Source organism: Coenobita brevimanus, chromosome 68 (genome assembly GCF_032717465.1).
Source record: "Coenobita brevimanus isolate Jiangsu-jjx chromosome 68, ASM3271746v2, whole genome shotgun sequence".
Taxonomy (NCBI): Eukaryota; Metazoa; Arthropoda; class Malacostraca; order Decapoda; family Coenobitidae; genus Coenobita; species Coenobita brevimanus.
The window spans coordinates 23408295-23426407 of record NC_137021.1 but is presented as its reverse complement, the minus strand read 5'-3'; the positions used below and the strand labels follow the sequence as shown (position 1 = coordinate 23426407).

General features: G+C 40.6%; 1 protein-coding gene across 1 annotated transcript in view; it reads left to right on the top strand.

Annotated features, from left to right (window-relative positions):
• Nucleotides 1–15396, top strand: part of LOC145405863 (sodium-dependent multivitamin transporter-like) — a 249774-nt gene extending 234378 nt beyond the window's left edge. Inside the window, exons 11-13 of the mRNA XM_080277119.1 lie at nt 10555–10712; nt 11240–11352; nt 15326–15396. Of these exons, the coding sequence (XP_080133245.1) occupies nt 10555–10712; nt 11240–11352; nt 15326–15396 (342 nt within the window). The remainder of the gene's footprint in view (nt 1–10554; nt 10713–11239; nt 11353–15325) is intronic.
• Nucleotides 15397–18113: the final 2717 nt, after the last annotated feature.

Genomic DNA, 18113 nt, shown 5'->3' with positions numbered 1-18113 from the left:
TGTGTGTGTGTGTGTGGCTAGTATTCTCGTTGACTTAGGGACGTACTAACATCTCTTCTCTGTTTAATTATTTTGCATAATGTACTTATATAAAGCTTAGGTGTCAATATCTATGAATACTGTGGCAAGGGAGATGTGGTAGGGACTGCCCTTAACCGATGAGAATATGAGCCAATGATGTGCAAATGTGGTGGGGGAAGGGAGAAGGCTGAAAAGAGGGTAGGGGAGGGATGGGCAGATGTTTAGGGAGCGCCAGATTATTCACCCTCAGTCTAGATTTTTGAGGTTGGCTTGCCGGCAGAGCAATCGGTTTCCCCATCTTGGCTCCATATCATCACTTCTCTTTCCTCCTCCTCCAGCATTTTGTCTTTCACTTACCCCACCTAGCCAGATCCTGTGGGTTTCTTTCCCCAAAAATTCCATCATGAGTTTCTGTCCCACTTCCCAGCCAAGATGGTGGTGGGGGAATGAGCACAATAAGTCAGCAAGGTCATGGAGGTTTTATGGAGAGTCCATTCACAAGTCTTAATGGAGCCACACCAAGCGATTCTGCATGACAACTCAGGGCCCGAGTTCTTGGCTCTTCACTAACAATAATCTATCTATCTATCTATCTATAGCCCGACGTCGTAATCCCGCAAAAGGTGGCCGCAGACAAAACGCCTTCAAGTCGCTCTGTCACCCACCATTTGACTACCCTCCCCGAACTCACTTCCCCCTCCCTCATATACCTCTCAACTCCATCCCTCCACCTCATCCTCGGTCTACCTCTCCCTCTCCCTCCCTCCACCTCACCTACATACACCCTCTTAGTCAGTCTTTCATTCTCCATTCTCTCCACATGTCCAAACCACCTCAGTATATTTCTCTTTATCTTCTCAACCACATCCACCCCACAATGTTCCTTCACTTCTTCATTTGTCAACCTGTCCCTCCACGTCACTCCACATGCTCCTCTCAAGTAACTCATTTCCACTGCTCTCACTCTTGACTTGTTCCCCTCTTGCAAGGTCCACGCCTCGCTTCCATACGTCAGGGTAGGGATCACAATACTATCATGCAGTGACTTCATAACTTCCATACTCACCTCCCTATTTCTCATCACTGCTTTCAGTGAACCAACAACCTTCCTTCCCTGCTATACCTTTTCATGCACTTCATCTCCCAACGTTCCATCCTTACTCATCACACTAACCAAGTACTTTTAATTGCACTCACATTCTCCATATTCCCACCATTCAAGCTCACTGTACATGCTGTGACTTCATTCCTCTCAAACACCATAACTTTACTCTTGTTTACATTAACTTTCAGATTCCTCTTCCTACACACCGTCCCAAATTCATTCACCAAAACTTGCAACTCCCATTCCTCTTGACTCAACAATACTGTATCATCAGCAAACAGCAACACCAGAATCTTCCAAATCTCACCCTCATTCATTACAGCCACCCCCACATCCACTGCCCTACCTAGCACCTCCTTTACAACCCCATCCATGTATATATTAACCCGCAGCGTGCCGCATATCCTTAGCCCTCTGGGTCACCCCGGTGCCGGCCATTTTTCCACTTTTTTTGAGGGGGCTACAATGATAGATTTTGATGTGGAAACAATGAATTTCGCCATTAAAATGCTCACCGAGACTCGGAAATGAGTTTTATTGAGTCCTGCAGACTCCTGTACAGGTATAGTCACTCTCTCACACTTACCACGTACGTGAGAGAAAGCCGTTTTCCATGTAAGTTATACTCAGGTATTTATGCTGGGAAGGTATAGCTATGTTCAGTACACTTATCTGATCACTTATTACTTCAGCATCTATCACAATTTGCGTGTCTTTCTCACTGTGAATGCATTATCTTACGCTTACTTGAAGATAGGTACAACCTGACTTCATTACGTACAGTCCTGGCGCTTACAAGAAGGTATTTACAACTTGACTTCATTATATAGTCCTTACATTTACAAGAAAATATTTACAACTTACACTTAATGAAAATATTTACAAAATGCCTTCACTATGTACAGCACTGGGTGAGGCACACAAGCAGAGTGAGGCAGAGCGACCGTGAGGGGAGGAGCGAGTGAGTGTATGGCCTTGACAGCCTGGGGGATGGTAGAGGAACAGTTACCTTACATGTCTGCCAATTTTTACCCGCGAATCTTGAAAAATGTGGTCACAGTGAATTTTTTTTTTATCTTAGACCATTTTAAAACAGCACTGGCACTGGCCGTGGCATTATGTCAGACCGTTTTAAAAAAGGCACTGGCACGCGGTGGGTTAAACAGCCATGGAGACATCAAACAACCCTGTTTCAGTCTCACATTGAGATCAAAGAACTCACTCAGCTCACCATTCACTCGCACCGTAGCCCTAGCTCCTTCATACATACTCTTCACTGCACTCAACAATTTCCCCTCCACTCCATATATTCTTAATACCTTCCACATACCTTACCTATCTATTCTGTCATAAGCTTTCTCCAAGTCCATGAAGGCAGCATACACTTTCTTTCCCTTCTCTAGATACTTCTCCACTAAACATCTTAGAACAAATATCTGATCTACACACCCTTTTCCCTTCCTAAATCCCCCTTGTTCTTCTCCAACTAGCTCCTCTGTCATATGCCTAACCCTATCAATGAGTATTCTACCATATATTTTTCCAGTCACACTAAGAAGGCACATACCCCTATGGTTACCACATACTTCTCTCTCCCCTTTTCCTTTGTATAAAGGAACAATTATACCTGATTTCCAGTCCTCTGGAACCCTTACCTCTTCCCAAGCCAATCTACACAACTTTTATATCCACTTCACAACAATCTCACCCCCATACCTCAGTATTTCACCACACACGCCATCAATTTCTAGGGCCTTTCCCATCTTGATCCTCTTCATTGCTTCCACTACTTCCGCCCTACTGATATCTTCTTCCCTTCACTCATCTCTACTTTTCCCAGCCATTCCCCAGCCACTTATACTCGCACTGCTCTCACTCTCTACATTCAACAAATCCTCAAAATGCTCCTTCCATTTCCTCAATTTCTCTCTCTTTTCCACCAACAATCTATTATTCCTATCTTTCACTCCCCTACTATTTCCTCTTTCACACTGCCTTACTTTCTTTACCCCCCTCCAAAACAAAATCTTACTCTCCCTCCATTTCACACTCAGATTCCTCCCAAATTCTTCATCCACTTTCTTCTTACTCTCCTTCACCAGTCTCTTCACCTCCCTTCTCCTGCTCACATATACCTCTCTCTCTCTCTTCTCCCCTACCTCTACTCACTAGCCATTCACTATATGCCTTCTTCTTTTGTTCCACAGCTCGTTTCACCTCACCATTCCACCATGCTGTCCCCTGCACACCCTTCCTTGCATCTCCTCCTCACTCCACAAGCCACCTCACATGCTGCACCTATCTCTTCCGTGAATATCTTACATACGTCTTCCACCCCTTCCATCTGCTCTAACTCATACCTTCCTAATCTTTCTTCCACTATGCTCATATACTCTTTGTCATTTTTTCACTATCTTGCAGCTTCTCCATTCTTCTCACAGGAGCTGTTTCCTCCTGTCTTCCCCTTCGTCTCTTCAACCATTTTCTTTGCAGCTTTACCTTGGCCATCACTAAGTGATGGTCCGAGACTCCATTCCCCCACCCTTTCCACACTCTTGCATCCAACACTTGTCTTCTCATTCGCTCATCCACACACACGTAGTCTATCATTTCCTTTCCTTCAACAAGTTCACCGTCCATCCTCCTCATTATTCTCCACGTATACCTGTGGACCATCTTATGCCAAAAGTAGGCGTTAGCTATTGCCAACCTCTTACCAGCACAGATGTCCACCAAAGCACTACCATTCCCATCTACTGCAGCTGGCACACCCCACTGATCAACCACTCCATCCACTCGTACATTCCCAACTTTGCCATTCATGTCTCCAATCAAAAGCACTCTCTCGTTCCTCTCAGATTTGTCCATACATGCTTCTACACTCGCCCAAAACTCATCTATCACTCTTGCCACTTGGTCCTCTGTCGGCGCATACACAAATACAATCTCCCATGCTTATATACTACTTTCATCCTTACCCATACAATCCTTGCACCCACTGTTCCATAGTCTCTTCTTCCATACCATCAGACTACTCCCTCTCTTGCCCTCTCATTCTCATTAACTATTCTATTATTATTATTATTATTATTATTATTATTATTATAACTATTACTAATGAATATGATGATGATAATGATTATACTGATGGTGATGAAATAACTTTTTCCCACATTCTGGCCATCATAAGAATCTTAAATTCCTTTAGGCCCACCACCACACATAAATGAAAAATATATATTTACAGCCTACCAGTGTACATCCTATATAGCTTATTGCAATGGTTCTCAAACTTTTTAGCCTGGAACCCACCGAAGAGTGTGTATAAACATTTGTGGCTCCCATCCATCCCCAAATCACACACACACACACACACACACACACACACACACACACACAACAGACCCAGCAACTTTTTAATTGTAACTCTTGCTTCATGTTCGTATTTCTGTCTTGAACCTGCGGGCAAGGACCAGATTTTATCACATCAGCACAAGAATATCAATCAATCTAACAGCAGACATACACTACAAAGCATAGATACTGATAATTAGACCATCAAATGTTCTTAAGCATTGTGCAAAATTGGAAATATTTGAATTTTCCAAGATTGAGTTATGCATTATTGAGTGACTATAAGCCTGGTCATGCATACCAATGGAGCTTAGGAAGAAAAAGTACTGTATATGTGGTATTATGATATCAAGATACTGAGGATCGGGGAGTAGGAAAAAGGGGAAATACCCAAGGGATGTTACTCTTGAAGTATTTTAAATTATACTGCCAGACTTAAATTTGGGAGCTGCAAAAAAATCTGTATGTGTAAATGACAAATAATCAATATACAACATATCGCAGCTATTATGAATATGATAATAGTGTCGTAATGAGAGGTATCATTTAAATGAAGTACTGTATTGAAATTCCTCTCATGACCCATCTTTGGGTCGTGGCCCATATAATGATAACCACACAGCTAGGTGACTCTGGAAACAGTGATATAAGGCTTGAAAATACAAAAGTATATGGTTATGGCAGACTACGTCAGGGTACCTGAGTTACTCGTACTTGTAGCAACTTGACAGAATATTCAGTTTATTGCCAGTTTTCCATTTGCCTCTTCTTTGATTTCTAATTAGTAATCACATTGAGTCTTTTATGAACTCAGCACACAACTTAGACCTTCATAAGACTAAAAATCTTGGTCTAAGGAACAGAAAGCCAAATAAAAAATGAGAGAACCAGCTATATCAACCACAGTTACATTGCGAAATTTCCTCAGCCTACGTCACGTGGGAGGATTCAGAGGCCATTCCACCCACCTCTGGATGGTTGCAAAGATTTCAGTGTTTAATTGTATCAGCGTTAGACTGTCTGACCAGAGTAGTTAAATTTATAAATTAGCCTGGAGCCAGCAGTAGTACTGAAGCAAATTATTACATCTAAATGGAGAGAATATTAGGGCAGAGTAAGAAAATGCACTGCATACTCACTTCACTTCATCTCAGTTACTCCATTTTTTAATTATCTCTATTCTTCCGAGACTATGCTCTTGAGATTCCACTTAATTTATTTTCTTGAATCCAACCTTATTAAGCTCTCTTAATCATTGCTAAATCATATGAATATTTCATGGCTTGGTTCAGCAAGATCTTCGTAAATATTGCAGTTGTCATTTTTTTCATGCAACATGTTCTCACTTACCATTATAAAAATGATACCTACAGTCACTCTGTCTCTTCCTTTCCTGGGAAGAGATTTGGATGTAAAATCTATACCTTCTGCCTTTTAATTAACCCACCCCATCTGGATGTCATGTATACATGTCCTTCTGGGGCCGTCCGGGTGACACATATATATGATCTAGTGTTTTGCGACATTGTTTGAATATTCTATGGGTTATTTCCACCACACACAGCCACTGGCAACCCTCCTGCATGCATCTGAGTCATGCTCCAGTTGCCTGCACACCTCCGTCATGGTTAGATCTACACAAAAAGTTTTCCCTGTGTCTGGATCCTTGGCTGAGTGCACACAGCCGCTGACTTCAACACCAATGAAGTCCAAAGGCCAGAAAAGGAAAGGCCTCAGTGGTTGTGCAATAGGAAGAGAACTCGAGGTGATATCACCAATTGTTAGTGGAGACAGTGACTTCCTCTCCGGAAAGTGACTGCCACAATGAGTGTCGATATTTTTGCGTCGTTTGAGTAGGGTGGAGCATGTGACTCCGCGTCTGTGTGCCCATCATTTCCCCCTGAACATTCATCTGCCATTTGCAATGATGGGAATGGTTCAGGGGGTATTGACAATCCTGGAGAGGGGGATATTGGCAAGGATAAGGAGGTGGAAGAGGAGGTAGGGAGTGGAGAAAATAAAGAGGTGGAGGAGGAAGGGAGAAGGGAGGAGGAAACGAGGTGAGTCGAGCCTCACTCCACCCCTTTGTCTATTTACGTGAATAGTGGAAGCAGAAAGTCTGTTTCATGATGAAATTGGTGCCCATTCTTTACTGAAAGGTTCCTTGTGGGTATGTTTGTTATCAAGGAAAAACACAAATCACAGGAAGAAAAATTTATAGTGCATAATGTAGTGGAGAAAAGAAGGAGGGAGGGAGGAAGAAATGTGGTGCCTCACACCACCGCTCTGTCTATGCACGTAAATAATGGAAGCAGAAAGTTTGTTTCATGGTGAAATCAGTGCCTTATTCTTAATTGAAAAATTTCCTGTGTTTATATTCATTATGATGAAAAAGTCTGAATGACAGGGAAAACAATTCTGTTATAGTGGAAAATACAGTATTTTTTATTTTGGACATTACATGAATAACTATACTGTTCACAATAATTTTATTTTAGGTTTCATGTATCTGTAGTAGTAGTAGTAGTAGTAGTAGTTGTTGTTGTTGTTGTATTAGTAATGGCAGTATTATAGTAGTAGTAGTAATAGTAGTAGTAATTGTAGCAGTGGTAGTTGTAATAGTAGAAGTAGTAGTTGTAGTACTGGTTGTTGTAGTATTAGTAGTAGTTGTAGTAATGGTAGTTGTAGCAGTAGTAGTAGTAGTAGTATTTGTAGTACTTGTAATACCCAGACTTCTAGTCGCACATTGGTGCCAGAATAGAGCGACAGTGCAAGCCAAACATACATCTCCGTGTGTGTGTGTGTGTGTGTGTGTGAGAGAGAGAGAGAGAGAGAGAGAGAGAGAGAGTGTGTCTGTTTGTCTTTAAGTCGGGGTGCTGGTGAGGCGAGCAGGCAGCCAACCTCACGGTTGTTGCTATGGTTACTGGCCTCCCAGCAGCAAGTACGACCGATTATGGAAAAATTTTCCCGGTAAATGGTGTTTGTGGTGGATTTTGGTCTTCTGGAAGTGTTATCGAAGTGTTATTATTGTGGAGGACTAGTCTAAGCCTTAGATGTGTCACTGGACCTCTGCCACCCATATGGACACTTGCAAAAAAACAAAAAAAAAATGCCACCTTTCCCCACTCACTCTCTGTCCCTACACACACTTCACGGACTATCTGATGCAATCAGCTTGAAGGCGAAGGATTGGTGAGTATTATGACACCTTGTTTTTTTTTTTAAGTATTAATTGAGATATGAAGGTTTAAAAATAGACGATTTTCACTATTTCTCTCGGGAGTGCCCGGCTGTGGGAAGGGTTGGTGGGAAAATGTGCCGGACGGGATGGGTTAATAACGACCATGAACACTGAAATGTATCTTCTTTTTAGTTTTCATTGACTTCTTTAGTATTAATGGTCTTGCATCTCCTGTGTAATTTACAAGAGCACTCTTCCACTTGTAATTATTATCCTTGCGTTGTCATTCAGTAGTCTGTCTTTCACGAGCTTGTTTGTACACCATTTTAAAATCTCTCTGGAGATTTTAAATAAGCGATGATAGTTGCATTTAGGAATTCGTATTTACTTTTTTTGTGTTTCTCCACTTGGATATTTTCTGATTTTGACTTGAGAGTAGCACTGAGTGTTACACCGTTATGGGGTATGTAAGCCAACTCAAGTTTAGTCAGTAGCATTGTGAATATTCATTTAAAGTTTGTTTTTTAAGTGTGAGACTTTCAACGTGCAGCTAAATAATGACCATCGCCATCGTGTGTGTAATTCCATACGTCAACTGGAAACTTGTATGTTCTGTAGTAAATGTTCGTATAGTTATGTACTCAATACTGGTTCTTTAAATCTGTATTCTTATACAGAGTGATTCGTAAAGGTCTTTTATGAATTTCCGAGCGGATTCCTAAAATAATCCTATGATATAACTTCTGCTTTGAACATAGTTGCACTGTAATAGTTTTTCATAGACAGGTCACTATAATATTGGGCCTGAAAACTGGGTGTATATCTGTTTTGACTTCATTAGCTCAGACTCAGAAGTTCCTGTGAGTATGCAGTGTATCATCTTCATGTTTGCCTGCATGATCAGAACATCTTGCCATTAGCTCTGACACATTACTTAATACCTGATGTAAACTTGTAGTATCACTATACCACTTCGATCTCTCAACTGTTGTTTGTTTAGTGGTTGAGTCACCGAAGTACAAATATGGTGGTTTATGATGGCCCCGGACGAGATGTTCATGACGATTCAATGTGTGTTGGGGAGTGAAAGTTATCTTGGGCTCGATCATACAGGCCTACCTTCATTAGTGTCTGCCTTCTTCCAGCGTACTGTAGAGCGACACTGATAAGGGGTAGTTTATGTTTGCACTCTCTTAATGCCATTACATGATTCTACAGTGACAGCTTACATACTACATCAGTCTTAATTTACCTGCATCTTATAAGGTTTGGGCTGCATTTCTGCCTTATTACTGAAATATCGTTGGATGATATTATTCAGTGTAAGATGCTGCATGCTGTTGTCAATCCATGAGTCTTACATTTGCAGGTTTCTTGATCAGGGACTAATGGATGCGTACAGTCATTATGAATATGCTTTCATGCACCTTGCTCTTAGTGTAACAGAAGGAAATGTGGCAGAAGCAGTATGATTGTATGCAGAGTGTTTCCCCAGTGAAAGGCTCCCATCTTGTCTAACATTCCTCACAACTAATTGCAGGTTGCATGAAACAGGTTCATTTCGACCGCATGTAGCAAGCTGAGGATGACATAATGATCAAGACTGGTTAACCGCAGATGAGCAAGTACTGAATATGGTTCTTGGTGTCCTTAATGTGTTCCAAGTGTGTTGCTATGATAGTGGAGTCCGCAGACCACTGTGTGATGTTTTTATAAAGATGATTCATGCCCATTTCATTTCCAAAAAGTATAGTCGTTGACACTAGCTGATTCTCTCAAAAGAGTGGAATTCTGCCGTTGATTTTTGATGTATGTAGACGACCCCGTTTTTACAAGTTCAGTAAGTGTTGTTCACGGATGAAGCAACTTTTGCATAACACCAGTATTCAATTCCCACAATGCACACACATAATCAAAGGAAAATCGCATACACCAGTAGGCATAGCACACCAGAACAGATTTTCTTTCAGTTATGGGCAGGCATTGTTTATGTAATCAACCCATTTCGGTTACCAGCACGGTTAAATGGTGATGCTTACAGGACATTCTTGGATGAAGGCATCTCGCAGTTGCTAGATGATATCCCACTCAGGACTCGAGTGAAATGTGGTTTTTGTTTGATGGACCTACGGCACGTCAAGCATCAGACTACAGAGTACCTTAATGAGACATATTTCAATATGTAGATAGGGCTTGGGAACCCAATCCCATGGCCTGGTGGATCAACAGATTGGAACCCTCTTGACTCCTTAATGTTGGGCCATCTTTCAGGTGTGGTGTATAACACGTAAGTCCAGACACCAGATGAACTGTGGCACCAAGTCTGTAACTTGTGAGAGGCCGTCAGACATACACCAGATGTCTTGGAACGTGTCAAACACTCACTGACTAGAAGCTATGAGGCAAGTATCCAAGCCGATGAAAGACAAATTTAACATTTGTCATAATTCTGGACATAGTAGATGTAATGCAGTAAACTCCACGGGTTTTCGTTCCACTTTATACCAGTATTTCAGCAAGTTGTGTGTGGAAAACTTTTGCGATTACGACTATGTTCAGTAGAACAGTTTTACATATGAATTGTCCCAGGAGGTCATTCTGAATTTTATGGAAGGCTTTTACGAATCACCATGTATAATATAATTTGTTTATTCTCTTATACAGCTGAGCTCAGAAATTTCTATAATGTAGGTTTGAATATTCAGTTTTTGAAGGCCCAGGCGGAGTATCACTTCAGCCTGGTTACTACTGTGATGATTTTTCAGGTAATTTTTCTTAAATGTACAATTACTTATCACATACAGCTCTTGTCACATCTTACACAGTGTGCCACCCAGTATACCACGAAGGTGTAGAATCAGAAACACATAACCATCGTGTGTCTATTGGCCAGGGAGTCTGTGTGGGTCTGGTGATGGGGACTGCTGTAAGTCTAGCTTTTAGTGTAGGCCCCTTGGTCTTTGGCATCAAGCCGGAACTCTTACCTACCTCCACATCAGCATGTCCCGTCAACCTTTCCATCCCTCAACCCTCGGAGAATCACCCAATCAGGTATGGGGAAGACTTCCTTGATTTGTACTGAATATTCAGACATTATATAAGCCCATGAATCCAAGAAGAAGAAGACTAGAATCATGTATGAATGAGTGTCTGCTTAATTTCACTGAGCATGCTGTTGATATTTCTCTCACTTCTGTACTTTTTTTTTCCCCTGCATTAAGGATTTTAGATCACCAAATCTTTGGGAGGGTAAAAAGAGGTTAGACCGATGATGATGATGTGGATGATGATGACTGAAATGAGAACAAAGTAATGAGGATTTGGTAAGGAAGTGTGTAGATAAGTCACCTGCAGTCCAAAACAATGGTATATCGACCTAATTATGAAGCAATGAACAGTTTATGGATAGTAATCATGGTAAAGCATTCAACTTCATTTTCACAAGACACATTAACATGGCATAAATTTGTTCCTGCTACTACCATCCAACCAAACCTGAATGAAACAGCCTTGAAACAGCCTTACCATGTGATCAGTATGAATGACAGCATAAGCATTCTGCTGGTTCTTTACTGCAGAGTGGAGGAGCTGGAGTACCCGGTGAAGCTGCTGGCTCTGTCCTACACACAGCTGGGGGTGCTGGGGATGATTGTGACACTCGTGGTGGGCGTCACCGTCAGCCTCGCCACAGGTCAGTCGCCTTTCCATTTACTGGTCTCTTTAGCAGTGTGGTAACAACCATATCCATTTTCCGTCCTTGAAGGTGTAGGGGTTGAGGTCTGCGAAAGTATTCCAAAAGATTTAAAGCAAGCTGGCCAACCTATTACCTTTTTATGACAAAACATGTTAGATAATTATATATATATATATATATATATATATATATATATATATATATATGCATCTCAAAATAAAAGGTTCTTGAATTTGGCTCTCTTTTGTATTGTTTTTGTTTTTCTCTTGGAAGCAAACAACAACGTTTCCACCCTCCTGTCTCACCCATGTTTTCTCATAAATATCTTTCTTCTCAAACAAGGTTTTTCCAATCAACATCTCTCGGTCAACACAGATCCCTCTCATTCATTCCCCATTTTCATTTGTTCCAGGTACACCATGCATATCAACTACACCTTAAACTGCTACATTTCCCGCTCTAGCATTCAGATCTCCCATCATTACCACATTCACATTTACTCCAGTACTCTGCAGACACTCATCATCATCATTCGTGAAAGATTACGTCTCTTCTGCATCCCTTTTGCTACCAGGCCCATATGCATCCACAAATACCCACAACTCACATCCAAATTTCGCTTTCACCTACATCAGTCTCGATGACACTTCCATTCAATCACACACTGCTGCACTTCCGGGCGCACTAACAAGGCCACACCTTCTCTCGCCCTTCCTCCATCGACACTTGACATCCTTCCGTTCACACTTCCAAACATAGACTCACCTTTCCCTTTCATCTTTGTTTCACTTAAAGCTAATACATCCATCTTTCTTCTCACAAACATTCTCCCAATCTCCTCCTTTTTAGCCTCAATAATATTACATCCACGCAGGGTCTTATATACCCAATCTTCAGGATACGGGGTATAACTCAATCCCCCTTCAGTTTTTATTCCCTCTCATTGTAGGAACTAAAAAACAGAGGAGGGGGTCCCTAGTCGCCTCACCCCGCCCATAATCGATGCCCTTTTAGAAACGCAGGGAATACGGTGGTGGAATTCTTCCTAACACAATCTGGCCACTGTGTGGTAGTACCACCCCATAGTGCGGCCAGATCGTGTCCTCCTCGCCACAGGGGGGACACAATATTATACCGCCATAAAATGAACGTTGATCTGATGCAGGAAGCTCACCTTTCAAAACCGGCAACAGATGTGGCTGTTTCATAGACATCTTTTTGCCTCCTTCATTAATGCTTATATACAAGCAGCTGTATTGGCTCACTTCTTTCGGCCGTCTCTACTTTCTACATCTTTAGTTTACGAAGTCATTCCCCCGGGAATCAGAAGATATCTACGCCAATATGTGTATGTATTTATGTATTTTATCCTTGTTCTGCCTTTACTCTTGTTGTACTGTGGCAATGACCTCATGTTACGCTGTCAAGCTTTTTCTTAATATAAGCAATTATGTTTGGTAGTTCGAACGCACATCAGGGTAGTGTAATTCTTGTGAGATATATAGCAGTCTCTCCAAGAATCTCTTCTTCCCTTGCAGACCTATATGGTCTGTTGGTCCTAGCTCGGAGGATTCACCATTAATGTAATCAATCAGTCAAGCAGTCCTGGTAATACATGAAAGAGAAACGTCCAGTTGCCTTCGGAGATCGAACTTACTGTATGATCCTGGTTTGGCCCTCACTCTGATTGGGGTGCTCTTGTCCTTCGACAACTAAACGTCAGTATAAAGAACCAAATTTCTATTCAATAAATGTTGAATATTACTGGATGCTCATTATGAGAGCAGTAATATATTCCATCACCATTATGCCAGATGCTACACCATTCTCTCTCTTCACCCATCAGTACAACTGGGGGGCCTGGATGTAATATTCTCTGCTGTGTGTAGCCTTCCAGGGCATGACTCTTAGTACAACTGACTAATGGACATCCTCATGTGACTGTTAGGCTTTAGATTAAGCCTTCTTCTTTACTGTTAAAGCTGCTCTGTGTGTGTGTGTGTGTGTGTGTGTGTGTGTGTGTGTGTGTGTGTGTGTGTGTGTGTGTGTGTGTGTGTGTGTGTGTGTGTGTAAGGGGGATAACACTATGTAACACGATTTATGTTCCTGGGTAGTGGGTATTATAATTCTGAAAGTTTCGGTCTCAGAACCATGAAAAATAGCTATTACTCTCGTCAGACTTCGCTTTTGTGACTAGAAGAGCAATTTTTATGCCTTGAAACACATGAAATATGGCTACCTAGGCAAAGTGAGTGAGTTCTTGGGTGAACGAAAAGCTTCACTTCATCAATGATTTTACATGTGTCTGCATGTGCCGATGTCAGCACTGCACGTCATTTTGCTGAGCTCGGTGACTGGCTGAAGCACATTATTCGAACACGAACCGTTTCTGGACGCCCCTTACCTTTCCGGGTGTGGGCACTGTCAGTTGAAATGAAGTCAGTCTGAGAGAAGCTTAGTTAAGGCTTGCAGATTTATATTATATATCATTTCTTTATCGAATTACGGATGAATTGTGGATTTTTACAGTAACGGTGCTAATTTTGTTGTACTCTAAGTTCTACACCATTGCTTTTTTTTTTTTTTATCATTGCAAACATGAATGTATCTATTTTTTCAGAGAAGTCATCTAGAGGTTGTAAGCATTCCTCTGATGCGCTTTGTAATATATGTGGTCAATTTATTAAAACGAGAAAGAAGAAATATTCTGTTCAAGCATCTGTCAAGATGTGTGAAGCTTATAAGGCATATTTTGACAACGTGAAATGGGAGCCACTTGTGGACCCTAGAAAAGTACTGATGCCACCCTTACACATAATTTTGAGCCTCATGAAACAATTTGTCATGGCTCTGGACAAGCGGTCGGCGGCATTTCAGTACCTACGAGACTTCTACCTGTTATCGGAGGCGAAAATCAAAACCGGTATTTTCGTCGGTCCAGAGGTTAAGAAGATCCTGGAGTGCAAGGATTTTCCCAACAAGCTTTCGAAAGTGGAAAAAGTGACTTGGGACAGCTTGAAAGCAATGGTTCGCGGTTTTCTTGGAAATCACAAAGATGAGGACCATGTGGAGCTGACTGACCTCATAAAGAATGACAGCTCAATGGGCTGTAGAATGTCACTCAAGATTCATATGCCTTATTCCCATCTTGATGAATTCAAGAACAACATGGGTGAATATTCTGAACGGCAAGGAGAATGCTTCAATCAAGATATAATGGACTCCGAGAGGAGATACCGAGGGCAGTATAACGTGAGTATGATGGGGGACTACATTTGGGGGCTGGTCCGTGAAAATGATCCATTATACAATCGCAAATAGCGAAAAAATGTTCGATTCTAGACTTCTATGATTTCATTCATTATGTATTCAATATTGTTACATGTCACTTTTTATATTTATATATTTTTTTCTGGCTCTTCACGAAGGAAAAGACAAACCCACTCATTCATTCATCAGAAAATTTGTAATTATAAATCATTCTCCTGTTTACAATAGCGAAGTTTTAGAACGATGATATATGTTCTCTATAGTTTTGGAGCATAGCAAATAAGGAAATAGTACTTACTGCCCAGGATCAGAATATATATATATATATATATATATATATATATATATATATATATATATATATATATATATATATATATATATATATATATATATATATTGCCCAGGATCAGAATATATATATATATATATATATATATATATATATATATATAAGTGAAAAACAGGTCATGGGGGAAAAATAGGTCCATGAGGAAAAACAGGTCCATGACGAAAGCAGAGAAAGGGGAAAATATATCCACATAGGGAAAATTGGTCCATTATCGACAATAAGTTCATGGGGAAAATTAGTCCATGGATGGAAATGGTACTGAGGGAGTAACTGGGGAGAAACTTATGTTAGTCTTCTTCCATTATACCTTTGTCACACATCATGCTAAATACTGCCATGCTCATGCAGGGATGTCCAAGGACAGACGCTTAGAACGGAACCTCGTACACCCCAGTGTTCGCCGCTTCCTTCCTGCCTAACACCTCCAGTACTCTCATTAGAAACCTACACTTACTGCTATAGGATGTGCAGAGGAAATTGAAATAAACTTTTGAATGTCATAATTTGCCTTTTGTACCATATTTGTAAATTGAAAATAAAGAGTTCATCAAAGGGTCAATCTAAGTACTATGTATTTTACTGTAAATAAAACATTCAAACAAAAGTGAAAACTTTGAGTTCCAGAGATCATACCATTTCGGCTAGAATATCACATGATATTTTTTAAATGTTATGCTTAGGGATTATTAGTGTTGTAAAAATAAGGTATTATAAATCATCTAGGTTTGGTATCCTTTCAAAACCTGCACGAACTGGTTGTTTTGATACCTTTGTACAGCATCTGTGGGTGAGTAACATGTGCACCGTTTCCATGATAACGTCTGATAGGTTTTTCTCAGACAAGTTAGTCTCGTGAACTAAGGTGGTTTCATCACTGTTTTTGCTCACCTAACAGAACAAGTGGGAACCTGAATGTAAATAAATTCACAGTGTGTTCTTGGAAAACATTAGAAATTCGGTATCATCATTTGCCTTATTGTCCCTCATGCATTCGATACACAGAAAAATTGGGTTATACTCTGAGTTGTATTTTCCCTGCATGTCTTCTTGGAGGAGTTCAGTAGAAAAAGCGGTGATCAACCGAGTCTACATCTTGTTGGTGCTAGTCCCTGATATTCCGAGAGATATAGATAGATAGATGGAAAGCTGTAAAAAAGTATGGATAAACAGGTGTATATACATGAAAAGAGTGAGTGAGAGAGAGAGAGAGAGAGAGAGAGAGAGAGAGAGTAATAAGTAACACATCAAAGGACAAACACTGAGAGAAGAGACAGAAAGATTAACAGATTCAGACTGACAAACATACATATACATGAAACTGCCATAGGCAGAGCACTTGCTGGATGGATCCAATTCTCTGCTTAACTTTCACAGGCGTGTGGACGGTCAGGTGCGACAGACGTTTCTCCTCAATTGGTAAGAAAAAAAAAAAAAAAACTATTTTCGTAATCTGAAAAAATGGTGTTTGGGCCGGTCACTAGGTCCCGACGATTTCCGGACCCACGGCCACTGAGGGGCTTCAATCCAAAGCCTTTGGCCGATTTTGACGAAAACAATAAGCTTCCATGGCTTATAGATATCTACCTTCTGATTTTTTTTTTCAGTACGATTGTCATAAAATTGTGAGTTATAGAAAGTAGACAGAGAGACAAGCAGGCAAACATAAGGAAATGACCAAAATGCTTGCTGAATCTTTCAATTCCGGCAAGCAACAAGTACACAAACATTAAGTGTTTTGCAGGGTAAGATAATATGTGCGAGTATTATACACTGTTTGGTGAGAGGATATGCATGGCATCTCTGTACGGTACGAAATTGAGAGAGAGAGAGAGAGAGAGAGAGAGAGGTGGGGGATTTTTTTTACGTAGTTATTATTTTCCCCAACCAGTGAGAATGCTGTATATTAAAATTCACCAGACAGTGAGAATACCAAAGTCAATATTTTCACCAACACCCGAGTTTATATTGTGAAAAAAAGAATGATGATAAAGGCAATAAAATAGGAACCATAGTCAAAATAAAACCAGAAAATGACCCACTTTACAGCAAGAATGACAAACAAGTCCTTGCTTATCTGCACCAGTGCCTACCGTAAACAACATGAAACCATCAGGCACATTTATTTTCACGGACCATCCACCAGATCTGTAATTTCCGGCTCACTTCTCGAAGGAATTTTCTTGACTGGAGGCAGATAACATTGTATGGTGTCATCAATTAATAACACTTTTCCACGTGAATACCCTTGATCAAAGGCAGGTAACAGCGTGTGTTTTAATTCCATGCTTGAATCACTTAGACTTATTAATAATTACGTGTGATGAATACGGCTTCCTTGAAACTTTTTATCCTTTTTTAAATACCGCTTGCAAGAAGAGAACTGATTTTATTTTTTCTTTGTATGCTGTTGAAGCGACCCAATTTGCTGTGTCGGATGCACATAGTTCCCTTGTGCAGAGTTCTTCATCCAGAGCGCAGTAGCAGTAGCCAGCATATTTGTATGTACTGAACTGTGCATTAAAAGTCTCCTATATAAAACATAACGATCTATCCTAACTTAACCTATCCTAACTGGGAGTTTTGCCTCCTGGAGCCGCCCCCCCTCCCTCGATTTTAACAGCTTGCGAGTACTTTTTGCACGAGAGAACTTTGTGCATAAGACACCGGATATATTCCGAACGAGCAACGCTTTATAATAAGCAAATGAATTGTACAATAAATGTCTTCATTTGTCCAGAAACTGATACGAGTGTAAGCTCTCGGCCAGTTCCAAGGGTCTTCGTGTCACTCTCATAATGAAAGACTTGCAACAGTGTCACTCATCATCAACTGTTTCACTTTCAACAATTAAATGTGCTTCAGTTACAGTTGGTTCTAACTCATCTCTACACTTGATGGCAGTTCAGCAAAATCAAATCCTCATGCTGCTTGTGAGAGATAGTAGCGAAATTCAACAACCCTGTTTCGCTCCCAGCAAGTAACTAATTTTTTTACTAAAATAAATTTGTTCTCTAATAAATACAGTTCCACAATTTTTTACGACTGTTATCAGGCATTTACTAACTGAGTCCTGTGCATTTTGTTACTTCTGAGCAGTTTTTGAAAATAAATTTTGGTCTAAAAACTAGCATTTGTA